Below are 14,287 nucleotides of genomic sequence, written 5' to 3'. Positions count from 1 at the left end.
TGTCACAAATACTTTAAAATAAATATGAATGAATTGTTGTTGGGGGTCATATTGCTTGGGTTGTACTTGTTTTGTTTTCAAAATCCTAGAGTTTTCCATTGAGTGCTTGCTCACGTCCATTCCAGTGTAGGTGTACGTGCGCTGTATGCACCACCCCCAGAAAGTTTTCCTGCAGTGCTATCCGTTGGGTCTCTTCTGGTGCCCCATGGAGTCGTGCCCATAGCGCCAGTATATAGGGTCCTGCTGCTCTGCCACCCCATTAGTTCCTTCTTACCAGACTTGGGCAACCTGCTGAGCTGTTTTCAGTTATCTCCCGCACCCAGTTCCCAATGGGATCCAAACCCCAAATACATCTGTTTTGTTCTGTATAAAGCTTATACAGGGTAAATTCATAAATTGTCTGCCCTCTATAACACTGACAGAGAGAGATGCGCAGCTGTTTGCTCCCCCAGGTATTAATTACTTTGGGCTTATTAATAATAAAATCACTTTTATTTAAGTATAAAAAGTAGGATTTAAGTGGTTTCAGATAATAACAGACAGAACAAAATAAGTCACCAAGCAAAATAAAGCAAAAACACGCAAGTCTAAGCCTAATACATTAAGAAACTGATTACAGGTAATATCTCGCCCTTAAAGATGTTCCAATAAGCTTCTTTCACAGACTAGACTCCTTCCCAGTCTGGACCCAGTCCTTTCCCCAGTATGGGTTCTTGTTAGTTCCAGCAGACATCTCAGGTGGTAAGCAGGAGTTTTCTCATGACTGCAGTCCCTTTTGTCCTGCTCCACCCCCTTTTATAGTTTTGGCACAAGGCAGGAATCTTTTGTCTCTGTAGGTCCCTACCCCGCCTTCTAAATGGAAAAGTACCAGGTTTAAGATGGATTTCGTTATCCGGTGACATGGTCACATGTCACTGTAAGACCCCTAGACTCCATTCTTCCTGGGTTGGCCCACACTTACACAGGAAGGCTTGCAGGTAAATAAATCATTTACAACCAATTGTCCTAGGCAATGGGAGCTATCAAGATTCTAAACCACCATTAATGGCCTACACTCTGCATAATTACAATAGGACCTCAGAGTTATACTTCATATTTCTAGCTTCAGATACAAGAATAATACATGCATACAAATAGGAGGAATATAGTCAGTGGATTATAACCTTTGTTATGATACTTTACAAGAGACCTTTTGCATAAAGCATATTTCAGTTACATTGTATTTACAGTCATAAGCATATTTCCATAAAACATATGGAGTGCAACGTCACAGTTCCCATCCAGGGTATCTGTAGAGTGGCAACATAGTCTTTGGTCCACACTTTTGCAACTCATTATGCTGTCACTCAGCGGGCCAGATTTGGCTGAGAGGTTCTACAGTCTGCTTGTCATTGAACTCCAAGCCCCCCTCCTACATCTGCTTGAGAGTCACCTACGTTGGAATGGACATGAGCAAGCAATTGAAGAAAAAATGGTTGCTGACCTTCTGTAACTGCTGTTCCTCAAGATGCGTTGCTCATGTCCATTTCAAAACCCACCCTCCGACCCCTCTGTAGGAGTTAGCCGGCAAGAAGAAGCTGAGGGGGCAGCGGGATGACAGGACTGTGTATACTGGCACTATGAGGGTGCAACTCCAGAGGCACCAGAGCTGACCTGATGGATACCAGTGAGGAAAACTTTACGGTGGTGGTGCAGGCGGCATGCGCACACCTATATTGGAATGGATATGAGCACCACCTCTCGAAGAACAGCAGTTATGGAAGGTTAATAACTCTGGGTTTTTTTTGTAGTTTCAACCTGTTTGATGTACAAAAAACAGCACTTGCAGTATTTTCACAAATTTTTTTTTTTTAGCTATTTGATGAGAAGCTTCAGCACTGCATAGATGATGAACAGAGAAAAGCAAGTATACTTTATCTTATATAGATATTTAGGCCTTTTTGACATTTTTGATTATTTTGTTTCCCTTTTCATTAATCTCATATAATTATGAATCATGTTTTAAGTGTGATTTTAATCTACAGTTGATAAAAATAAATTCTTGATCTGTCTGTTTAGAACTTTTTACAGGAGTTACATATTCTGAATAACTGGGGGAATATAACTTTATATAATAGGATGAGATTTTTATAACATTAAGATATCACCTTTAAAGCTTTAAAACAAAGTTTCATTCTTTTAAGAAATGGTTCTTATACCTTTATACATGTGTGGACAACATAGCATAATTTTAAAACTCCCACATCTCCTCTGGCACAACTGTCATTGATGTATTTGAAGAAATTTTGGTATAAAATAACCAAATTTTGGTTCATTCATCAATGTTTGAAAGTAATAGGTTGAACGAGCATAGTGGAAAAGCACGTAAGGAGCACACTGGGGTTTTAGTTTGTTTTTTTTTAAGCAGTGCACATATTTGGAGCTCTGCACTGCACGTATTTAGAGCTCTCCATATGCTAAGAGAGACCTAGTGAAAAGTCTGACTAGCCAGTTTTACATTTGATCACTCTGAGTATATCCTTTCTGGTGGTCTTCTACTTATTTCTTTTCCCCCTTCTCTTGCTACCCAACCCCCAACAAAAGGATTTTTTGGTCAGGGAGGGTTGTGTAAATGTGCAGTCTATAACATATTCACATGCTTTGGGGCTGTATGCTCCAGAATGCAATATGTCATCCAGGGAATACAAAACATGAAACAGGCTATTGCTCACTTCAAAAGCTGATGAATATACTTGCTCCTGTCCAGTGTCATTTTTGGAAGCATGGCAGTAGAACAAAGTGTCACAAATTGCTATTTTTAATAAAGACAAATGTTTTATCAGACTTTTTTTTTCTTGGGAGAGTGGGAAGGAAAGAATGTTTCAAAACAAAAAAATTAGCTTGTGAACTTTAATACCTGGAAATAGGGAATTAAAATTAAAGCTATTGCTCAATTATAATTATTGCACTGTCACTGTAACGTTAAAATAGTTGGATTTGGGAATTTTTGTGTGTTTTGTACCTATTTCTCCGAGTTTTCCCTTGTATTTAAAAGTAAAGCTTCTTCTATTCAGTATTATTGTTTGAGTACAGTTTGATGCTTCCTCGCATAATATTATGTAAAGGATGTGACTTTGTATATGTTCCTCTTCATGTCTGATGGTCATACTGGCAGATTAGCAATCTTATGTGTTGAGCTTTCTGTCCACTTCTTGGTGGCATGTACAGTTTTTAAAATGTATTTGTTGCTCAGTTCAAACATGCTTGGCTAGTCTCTGAACAAGCAACTGCAAGAACAGAACTGATTTTTTTTTTGTTTGTTTTTTAACTCGAAAATTATTCCTTCACTTTTTACCTCTGTCCAGCTGCGCTCATGCAGCTCAGGAAGTACATTAGCCTTCCCTGTGACAGTAAGAAGCACTTGAGTCACTTTTTTAATCCTTGGAGACTTCTTCAAGGATTGTGTTATAGCTAGAGGATGCATTTTCATATTTAGTCTGAGCAAGGCATACATCAGTGGAACAGGAAGACTTATGATTTCAAAGAGGAGGCCAGTTTACCCTTCTTCAGAGATTTTTGTTTTTAAATGTTGTATCAATAATGTTTTTACTACAGAATTCCACTTCTTCCCCATTTAAAACAAACAAAAAGCATCACTTTTTTTTAAATTGAACCTCCCTATCCCTTTGGGCTAAAACAGGTAAGGAATTCTTTGGCAGCAGCTTAATGCTTCTGTTTCCTTAGATAAGGATTAAGCTTTTCACTATACTTTGGCTAAGCAATTGTTCCACAGAGATACTGTTTGCGGGAAAGTTATGCAGCTGGAAATCCATTCTACACTCTTTCCCGCTAGGTCTTCACTAAAAATTCTAGCAGAAGCCTGTTTGTTTGTTTTTCTTTCCATGTTTTCTTGAACGATTCATAAGTTTAAATGGGCAATCAGAAGACAGGTTTTCTTTTCAGTTGGAATCAAAGCAGAGTGAAAGTGTTGTTTCAAGATGAACTGTTTGAACTCAAGTTAGCTGTTGTGTTCCAGCAGACCAAAGTCAGGCATTTTTAGTATCCTGTAATTTCTTCTGAAACTCAATATGGTGTTTATATGCAGGGCAGGATTGGAAATGTGAACCAAAACTAATTAGCTTTGAGCACTGGGTGAAGCATTGTTTAGTATTGCAAAGAGCCATGAAATAATGACCTCCTAAACAATTGAGCACAACCTGTTTTTTCAGATGGAAAAAGTCTCTTTCCGGTACTGCCAGGCAATCACTTTATGATAATATGATAGGTAGTAGCTAGGATGCTTTTACAAATAGTTGTCAGATAGTCATTGTTCTTCTTCGAGTGCTGTCCCTGTGGGTGCTCCACTCTTGGTGTTGGTGCGTCCCGGCGCTATTGATCAGAGATTTTTGATAGCAGTGCCTGGTCGGGACGCAGGCGCTCAGTTGGTATCTCCCGTCTCCTGCTCTGTTTTACCCGCCTTCTGCCATATATTTCAAGTTATAGCTGTCTCGGATGATGGTCCCACACATGTTGTTCATTTTAAGAACACTTTCACTGCAGATTTGACAAAATGCAAAGAAGGGACCAATATTCTAAAGATAGCTACAGCACTGGACCCAAAGTTTAAGAATCTGAAGTGCCTTCCAAAATTCGAGAGGGATGAGGTGTGGAGCATGGTTTCAGAAGTCTTAAAAGAGCAACATTCCGGTGCAGAAACTACAGAACCCGAACCACCAAAAAAGAAAATCAACCTTCTGCTGGTGACATCTGACTCAGATAATGAAAATGAACATGTGTCAGTCTACACTGCTTTGGATTGTTATCAAGTGGAATCGGTCATCAGCATGGACGCATGTCACCTGGAATGGTGATTGAAGCATGAAGGGACATATCAATCTTGAGTGCATTTGGCACATAAATATCTTGACACTGGCTACAACGGTGCCATGAGAACACCTGTTCTCACTTTCAGGCGACACTGTAAAAAAAGAAGCAGGCAGCATTGTCTCCTGCAAATGTAAACAAACTTGCTTGTGTTGGTGATTGGCTGAACAAGAAGTAGTAGGACTGAGTGAACTTGTAGGGTCTGAAGTTTTAGATTCTTTTGTTTTTGAGTGCAGGGTGTTTTAATGTAATTCTACATTTGTACATTCAATTTTCATGTTAAAGAGATTGCACTACAATACTTTTATTAGGTGAATTGAAAAATACTATTTTTTGTTCTTTTACAGTGCAAATACTTGTAATAAAAATACATATAAAGTGAGCACTGTACACTTTGTACTCTGTGTAATTGAAATCAGTATATTTCAAAATGTAGAAAACATCCAAAATATTTAAATAAATGGTATTCTAGTATTAGTGCGATTAATTGCAATTTTTTTAATCACTTGGCAGCCCTAATTTAAATGTATCCTAATTGTTAATTTAGTGGAGAGTCTAAAAATAATTATTTTGGAAGGCATCTTTAACTAATTTTGTCTGTCTTCGGGTTAACCAGTAATGTACCAGTTCTTACAATTATTTCTGTAACTGAACCCTGAAATGGCAGTTGCCTCTTCATTTTAGTTTCAGCTATTGTAGGTTCTGTCCCCAAAGCCTTTCTTTCTGTTGGGAATTGGGATTTTACTGCTATGCTATAGATGTAAAGTTTTTTTTCTAATTGACTTTTTGGTATGGATTTATGGCAAATAGGAATGCTCTGAAGAGATTACAAATTACCATTATTTTGGGTCACAAAACAAATGAAGCTACAATATCATGTTGTCTGGTTAAAAATAGATAACCTCTTAAAAACAAACAAGTCTTGAGAACTTGTTTTGTCTCTTACCCTAGGGTCTATCTCTTTCTCTTTAGAGCTTCAGACTTAGGATATGTCTACAATGCCCATGTTACAGCGCGGCCACGGCAGCGCTGTGACATGGGTAGTGTAGACACGCTTTATCACCAGGGGAGAGCTCTCCTGGCAATTAATTAAAATAAAATATAAATAAATAAGTAAAACCCCACCCCATGGGAGCATGGCTCCCAGTGATAAAACTCTGTCTATACCAGCCTTTTTCAGTGCTATAACTTTTGTTGCTGAGGGGGGGGTGTTTTCCTACCCCTGAATGACGAAAGTGGCAGTGTAGACACAGCCTTAGACAAGTAAGGTTATTTATTCATATGATCATAAGGAATGGAATTAATGCCCTTACTACAGCCTCTTTTTAGGGACTAAGAAGAGGGGTGTCTTAATAAACAGTGCCTTCTTTTTTTATATTCTTAAAATATAAGAGATTCTAACCAGTACTCTGTGTGGAGGGACAGCCGGGGAGGTGTGGGAGTATAATGTAAAAGGGGAAAAAGTTGGTAGAAGTGTACATAGCCAGTCCCTTCTGCAGTTTGCCTGTTTGCAAGGGGTCAGCATAATGCATAATAAGGAAGATTGGGGTCCTGCAATTAGGGCAGAGGACTGGGAGTCGGGTGACCTGGATTCTATTCATGGCTCTAGTGCTGACTTGCTGTGTGACCTAGCATAAATCATTTTTGTCAGTGCCTCAGTTTCCACATCTGTAAAATGGGGGTAGAGATACATTAACCTCTTTAATAAAGAGTATTGAGATCTGTGGATGAAAGCACTGTTGTAACCGTGCCTCCATGGGTCACAACTGAGAATATCAAGTTCAGGACAAACTGCTGAGAAATAGGGCAGATACACCCCAAAACTGGTGGTTATTCTCCCTTAGGATATACCAAACCAGCAACAAGAGTAAACTTCTGTTTCACCACACTGGCTAACAAGAAGTTAGAGCTGCAGTTTCGTTAGGCATTCCAGTCCTTGTATCACCACCAAAAACTCTAGATTTTAAGATGAGTGGTTCTTTACAACCAATTTAATCAAATGAAAGGTTCTTTTGATCCCAAAGGATCAGCCACGTACCCAGGGCAATATATAACTGAGATTTTACCCAAAATTCACACCAATCCTTTAGTATTTAAAATCTAAAGGTTTATTTATAAAAAGAAAGAAAGAAAGGTGAGAGAGTTAAAACTAGTTAAAGGAATCCAATACATACTATAATTGCAAAGTTCTTGGTTCAGGCTTGTAGCAGTGATGGAATAAACTGCTGGCTTAAGTCAAGTCTCTGGTTGCTTCCAAATCATTGGAAGGTCCTCAGTCCTTTGGTTAGAATGCTCCCATTAGTATAAATTCATAATCCAGAGATTTGAGCAGGAAAGAGGTAAAATGGAGGTGTTTCCAGTCCCTTTTATAGCTTCTGCCATGTGGAGGAAAATCCATTGTTTCAAACAAAGCCTTCAGCACAGGTAGTGGAAAATTGCAGGTAAAAGATGGAGTTTGGAGTCACATGGGCAAGTCACATGTCCAAGCATGATTTCACTTAGTAGTAGCAGGAAAGTCCATTAAGTGTAAATAGGCGTCTCCCATGGTCCATTATGAGTTGTGTTCCTTGATGAGCCACTTAATTTGAATAGTCCCTTCGCGATGTGCAGGCTAAATACCTTGTGGGCATTACCCCAGGAGCAAACATTTGAAATACAAGTTTAGAGCCAATACTCAAAATTTGAAATTCAAAAATGATACATGCATACAAATAGCATAATCATTCTCAGCAAATCATATCCTTTCAATAGGCACCTTACTTGACAACCTTTTTACAAGATTGGTTGCAATTATATAACAGTGGTAGCAACAGTGATCTACATGGTCATATTTTAATCAGATAACGTCACAACTGTATAAGAGCAAATGTTGTTGTTCTGTTATGTAAGAACATGCCAGGTCATCAATATCAAAATCTTAGTGGTGGTATTACCAGAGAAAGGAACTGTTGCCTAGTCTGTCAATTCTGTATTAGTACATTGATTAGAGAATCCAGTGAACACTTGGTAGTTTAGCAGGTTCTGCCCCATTTCCAGACCCAGAAATATTAGTTATTACAAGAATCCTGGTGTGCACGAGCGAGACAGTCAGAGTTTGGAAAGGCGTTCTGTCCTTGTAATATTTTTATTAGCACAATTAGCAAAAGTACAAACTCTAATCCAGGGGTCGGCAACCTATGGCACGCATGCCAAAGACGGCACGCGATCAAATTTTTAATGACACGCTGCTGTCTGCTGGGGACAGCAGTGCGCAATTAAAAATCCGGCCCGGCCCGCTCTTCTCCGCCCACCGCTCTCTCCTTGCAGGGCAGGCAAGCGTCCCCCTCTCCCTGCCTCTTTCCCCAGTGTGCATGGTTCCTGCCCCTCCTCCTCTCCCTCCCTCCCTCCCTGCGGCCAATCAGCTGACTGCCCTTGCCACGGAGTGGGAGAGGGAAAAGCGGGGCCGCAGCATGCTCTCTGCTCCGGGGACCTTGGGGAAGGGGGTGGAATTGGCATATTCCCTCCAGCCCCCTGCTGTGAGCTGCTCTGGGCAGGGGGCTGGGAGCACCCCCACAACCCCAGCTAACGCCCCCAGCCCTCTGCCCTGACCCATGAACCCTCCTCACACACACCCAGCCCTCTGCCCTGACCCCTGCACCCCCCCCACACACACATCCCAGCCCCGTGCCCTGACCCCTGCAGCCCCCCACAACCTCAGCCCTGGCTCCAGCACCCCCCACACATACCCAGCCCCCTACCCTGACTCCCACCCCCCCCCCCCACATACCCAGCCCCCTACCCTGACTCCGGCACCCTTCTCACACACCCCCACACCCTCTGCCCTGACTCTTGCACCTCCACATCCCCACCCCCACCCTGAGCACCAAACGGGAGCTCCTGCACACACACCCCCACATTCCTACCTGCACCCCTCGCACCAAATGGGAGCTGCCAGATAAGCACTCCACACCCAAACCTCCTGCCCCAACCCTGAGCCCCCTCCCTCATTCTAGTTCCTGGCCAGACCCTACACCCCAACCCCCAGCCTGCTCCTTCACCCCCAGCCCTGTGCTCAGTGCACTCCCACCCTCAGCTCAGTGCAGAGAGAGGAAGAGAATGGGCCAGAACCAGGGAGAAAGTAGGTACCTACTCTATGTGGACAGGGCTGGGATCCCAGACCAGCAGCTGGGACCCTGGCTGGCAGAAGCTGGCGGACGGAACCCCAGACTGACAGCGGGCTGAGCCGCTCAATCCCCTGCTGGTCTGGGGTCCCGGCTGCCGGCCCTGCTCAGCCTACTGCCGGTCTGGGGTTTTGGCTGCTGGCCCCTTGCCAGCCAGGGTCCCGGCCGCAGGCCCCGCTCAGCCCGCTGTCGGCCTAGGTGAACAGAACCCCAGGCCAGCAGCGGGCTGAGCGGGCCGACGGTGTAAGATCAGCGTTTTGTTTTAATTTTAAATGAAGCTTCTTAAACATTTTGAAAATCTTGTTTACATAAAACAATAGTTTAGTTATATAACATATAGACTTATAGAGAGAGACCTTCTAAAAAACGTTAAAATGTAGTATTGGCACGTGAAACCTTAAATTAAAGTGAATAAATGAAGACTCGGTACACCACTTCTAAAAGGTTGCCGCCCCCTGCTCTAATCCCTCAAAGTAGATCGAGATGATATAAGACTGTCAGTACATTTAATTGTCCATATACTCACACCGTCCCTTGCGGAGACCCCAAAGGAGGTGAGACAGGCACTCTGTGAGTGGTTGTCGTGTCCCTGGCATGCCAAGATCCCAGTGGCTTAGGCAATGGTTAGCCCTGATATAGGGTTCTGTGGCCTCGTGAGTATTTGTAAGGATGTCTTGCCTCCTCCATCCATTTCTAGACTTCTTCACCCTGATATTGTTGGGGTGCTCTCTCCTTACAGGTTAGTATATTAATTACCTTAATCTTATTGGCATATACTTCAGTTAGTTCTTCTTCGAGTGCTTGGGACCTCAATTTGGTTCTGTCCAGACTTCTGGGGCTGCCATTTGAGCCCTTTGCGACGTGCTCCCTGCTCTATCTCTCATACAAGGTGGTGTTTCTGGTAGTGATAATCTCAGCTAGGAGGGTGTCTGAGCTCAGGGTCCTAACATCAGAGTCTCCCTACACCATGTTCTAAAAGGACAAGGTTCAGCTCAAGGCTCACCCGGCTTTTCTCCCAAAGGTTGTCTCCCAATTTCACATCAACCAGGACATCTTCCTTCCTGTATTCTACCCTAAGCCACACTCCAGTGCCAGGGAGGAAAGGCGTGACTCATTGGATTTCCGCAGAGCACTAGCCTTCTACATCGAGAGAACGAAACTGTTCCGAAGGTCCATCCAATTATTTATGGCAGTGGCAGGCAGAATGAAAGGTCTTCCTGTCTACTCTCAGCGTATCTCGTCATGGATCACGTCATGCATTTGGGAGTGCAACAACTTGGCAAAGGTGCCCGCTCCTTCGATCATTGTGCACTCCACCAGGGTTTAGGCCTCTTCAATAGCATTCCTGGCACAGGTTCCCACCCAGGAAATCTGCAGAGCAGCAAAGTGGTTCTCCATACACACTTCCACCATGCACTATGCGATTATCCAGCAAGCCAGAGATGATGCGGCCTTTGGAAGAGCAGTGCTCCAATCAGTGGACAGCTCCGCCCAGACCTCCAGAATTTGGCTTGTCAATCACCTGATTGGAATTGACATGAACAGGCACTCGAAGAAAAAACGGATACTCACCTTCTCATAACTGTTGTTTTTCGAGATGTGGTGTTCATGTCCATTCCAATACTCTCACTCCTGCCCCTCTGTCGGAGTAGCCGGCAAGAAGGAACTGAGGGAGTGGTGGGTTGGCAGGGCCCTATATTGGGCGCGATGAAGGCGCAATTCCATGGGGCGCCCAGGCCGACCCTACAGACGCTACTAAGGGAAAAATCTGAGTCTTGCGAGCTGCAAGTGACTCTTTAATGTGTGTCCTGCGGCTCCTTGTAGCACATGGTATTAAAACACTGTGTGATTTAGTTATTAACCAATTGTAGTTGATAAAATAATACTCATTTTGCTGTGAGAATTATAAAATCCCCCATCATACTGTTTAAATATGAATATTATAGCTGTCAAACAATTTTTTTAAAATCGCAATTAATTGCGAGATTAAAAGAAGTTGTGGTTAATCACAGGTTTAATCACATTGTTAAAGAATAATAAAATGCCAATTTAAATTTAATGTAAATATTTTTGTGTGTTTTTCAACATTTTCAAATATTGATTTCACTTACAACACAATACAAAGTGTACAGTGCTCATATTTCTTGTTACAAATATTTGCACAGTAAAAAATGAAAAAGTCGAAGCATGAAGGGGCATACCAAAGTTTAGCATGTCTGACACATAATTACCTTGCTATGCCGGCTACAACAGTGTCATGCAAACTCCTGGTCTCACTTTCAGGTGACGTAAATAAGAGGGCAGTATTCTCTCCCGTAAATGTAAACAAACTTGTTTGTCTTAATGATTGGCAGAACAAGTAGGATTGAGTGGACTTGTAGGCTCTAAAGTTTTACATTGTTTTGTTTGAGTGTAGTTATGTAAAATAAAAATCTACATTTGTAAGTTGCACTTTCATGATAAAGAAATTGTACTACAGTACTTGTATGAGGTGAATTGAAAAATACTGTAATCTTTTTTTTACAGTGCAATATTTGTAATGAAAAATATAAAGAGAGAACTGTACATTTTGTATTCTAGGTTGTAATTGAAATCAGTTTGAAAGTGTCATTTGAAAATGTAGAAAAACATCCAAAAATATTTATAATCAATTTAAATTGGTATTCTAGTCTTTAACAGTGTGATTAAAACTGCAGTTAATTGTGACTATTTTTTAATTTAGTTAATTTGCTTTAAGAAAAGGAGTACTTGTGGCACCTTAGAGACCAACGAATTTATTTGAGCATAAGCTTTCATGAGCTACAGCTCACTTCATCGGATGCATGCAGTGGAAAATACAATCGGGGAGATTTATATACATAGAGAACATGAAACAATGGGTGTTACCATACACACTGTAATGAGAGTGATCAGGTAAGGTGAGCTGTTACCAGCAGGAGGGGGGGGGGGTTGTAGTGATAATCAAGGTGGGCCATTTCCAGTAGTTGACAAGAAAGTGTGAGGAATGGGGTGGGGAGGGGGAGGGAATAAACATGGGGAAATAGTTTTACTTTGTGTAATGACCCATCCACTCCCAGTCTCTATTCAAGCCTAAGTTAATTGTATCCAGTTTGCAAATTAATTCCAATTCAGCAGTCTCTCGTTGGACTCTGTTTTTGAAGTGTTTTTGTTGAAGAATTACCATTTTTAGGTCTGTAATCGAGTGACCAGAGAGGTGGAAGCGTTCTCCAACTGGTTTTTGAATGTTATAATTCTTGACGTCTGATTTGTGTCCATTTATTCTTTTACGTAGAGACTGTCCAGTTTGACCAATGTACATGGCAGAGGGGCATTGCTGGCACGTGATGGCATATATCACGTTGGTAGATGTGCAGGTGAACGAGCCTCTGATGTGATTAGGCCCTGTGATGGTGTCCCCTGAATAGATAGGTGGACAGAGTTGACAACAGGCTTTGTTGCAAGGAGTATGTTCCTGGGTTAGTGGTTCTGTTGTGTGGTGTGTGGTTGCTGGTGAGTATTTGCTTCAGGTTTGGGGGCTGTCTGGAAGCAAGGACTGGCCTGTCTCCCAAGATCCGTGAGAGTGATGGGTCGTCCTTCAGGATGGGTTGTAGATCCTTGATGATGCATTGGAGAGGTTTTAATTGGGGGCTGAAGGTGACGGCTAGTGGCGTTCTGTTATTTTCTTTGTTGGGCCTGTCCAGTAGTAGGTAACTTCTGGGTACTCTTTTGGCTCTGTCCATCTGTTTCTTCACTTCAGCAGGTGGGTATTGTAGTTGTAAGAACGCTTGATAGAGATCTTGTAGGTGTTTGTCTCTGTCTGAGGGGTTGGAGCAAATGCGGTTGTATCGTAGAGTTTGGCTGTAGACAGTGGATCATATGGTGTGTCCTGGATGAGAGCTGGAGGCATGTAGGTAGGCATAGCGGTCAGTAGGTTTCCGGTATAGGGTGGTGTTTATGTGACCATCGCTTATTAGCACCGTGTGTCCAGGAAGTGGATCTCTTGTGTGGACTGGTCCAGGCTGAGGTTGTTAAGTTCTTGAGTTAACTGAGAATAATTGACAGCCCTAACGAATATATAGTACTGGCGGGTAAATGAAACAATGAATCACACTCCTGTGGCTCTTTTGAGTAATGTTGATCGCTAATTTGGGTCCTGAACCACTGAGGTCTGAATATCACTGCGTTAAGCTATAGTCTTACAGGCTTTCTTGCATTACAGCTGTAACTTATACATATATTTTACCTTATACCTATGCTTTACCTGGAGCCAGTACCTATACCTATAGGCTACATAACAATGCCCTTTCAGGTTAAAATTTTCAGTATCACGTATTTCAGTGAATAAGTCTTGTCAGCTGAGCATTAAGACTGAGGAATTACTGTGAATGGTGGATGTATAGTGCTTGGATGGCTCTCACCTGATCATGTTGCTGGTTTAGTTCTTAATATGATTTTCTCTAGTACATTACAAATAATATGCTTTTTTTCGTACATGTCTACACATACAGAAGTTAACATATTTTGTTTAATTCTTTAGGTATTTAAAACTTGTAGTGTTCTAGTCCAATATGTAATAAGGGTGAAACTGGGGGCTATAATTCTTGTTTTAGCTACATTATTAAAAATATTTGTTTTGTTTTCACAGAAAATAGAAAATCTCAAAGAAACAACCAATGTAAGTTTCTTTTAACTTTTGCATCTATTATATATAGACTTCACAGCGAAAAGTCTTATATTTCATCCTGTTTAAATCTTTAAAGTTCTAAAAAGTATGACAGCAGAAAAGGAATTTGCTGCTTTTACAGCTGTGCAGGAACCAGATATTTTGTTTCGTGGGGAGTTTCACAATTTTGAAACCTTAGATTCCATTTCAGAATGGAAGAAAAAATGTTAAACATTTCCTGAAAACAAACATTTGGAAAATTTTTGTTTCAGGACATTTTAAAAGTTTCATTCAGATTTTGACTTTTTGATATTTTTATAGTAAAACTAAAAACTTGAAACAAAATGTCACTTAGAAACAGAAAATTGAGACTGTCCATTAAAAAAAGGTTGAATTGAAAGAACAGTGTTTTCCAGGGGAAGAACATTCCATCAGAAACTGTGTGACCAGCACTAGTGTTTTGTTAGCAAGTGTTTGTCTTTTTCTAAAAAGGGCCAGTAAGGGTATCTCTGTTTAACTTTCATGCCATTGAGAACCCACTTCTCCAGATCTTTCTTGGGCTTTTTCATGTGATCCTTTTGTGGTTTTCCTCCAACCTTGC

At 41.5% G+C, this 14,287-nt stretch overlaps 1 protein-coding gene across 7 annotated transcripts in view; it reads left to right on the top strand.

Annotated features, from left to right (window-relative positions):
* Positions 1-14,287, top strand: part of OSBPL9 (oxysterol binding protein like 9) — a 142,354-nt gene that overhangs the window by 75,932 nt on the left and 52,135 nt on the right. For 5 of the 7 annotated variants that reach the window (XM_084637620.1, XM_084637614.1, XM_084637616.1 and 2 more), the window contains 2 exons: positions 1,855-1,902; positions 13,669-13,698. In XM_084637620.1, the coding sequence (XP_084493746.1) occupies positions 1,855-1,902; positions 13,669-13,698 (78 nt within the window). The remainder of the gene's footprint in view (positions 1-1,854; positions 1,903-13,668; positions 13,699-14,287) is intronic. The other 2 variants (XM_084637615.1, XM_084637619.1) reach the window with 1 other exon arrangement.

The sequence above is a fragment of the Lepidochelys olivacea genome, assembly GCF_965140295.1.
Source record: "Lepidochelys olivacea isolate rLepOli2 genome assembly, chromosome: 8".
Classification (NCBI taxonomy): Eukaryota; Metazoa; Chordata; order Testudines; family Cheloniidae; genus Lepidochelys; species Lepidochelys olivacea.
Note: the sequence above shows the minus strand (reverse complement) of the source record. Positions and strands in the feature narration are given on the sequence as shown.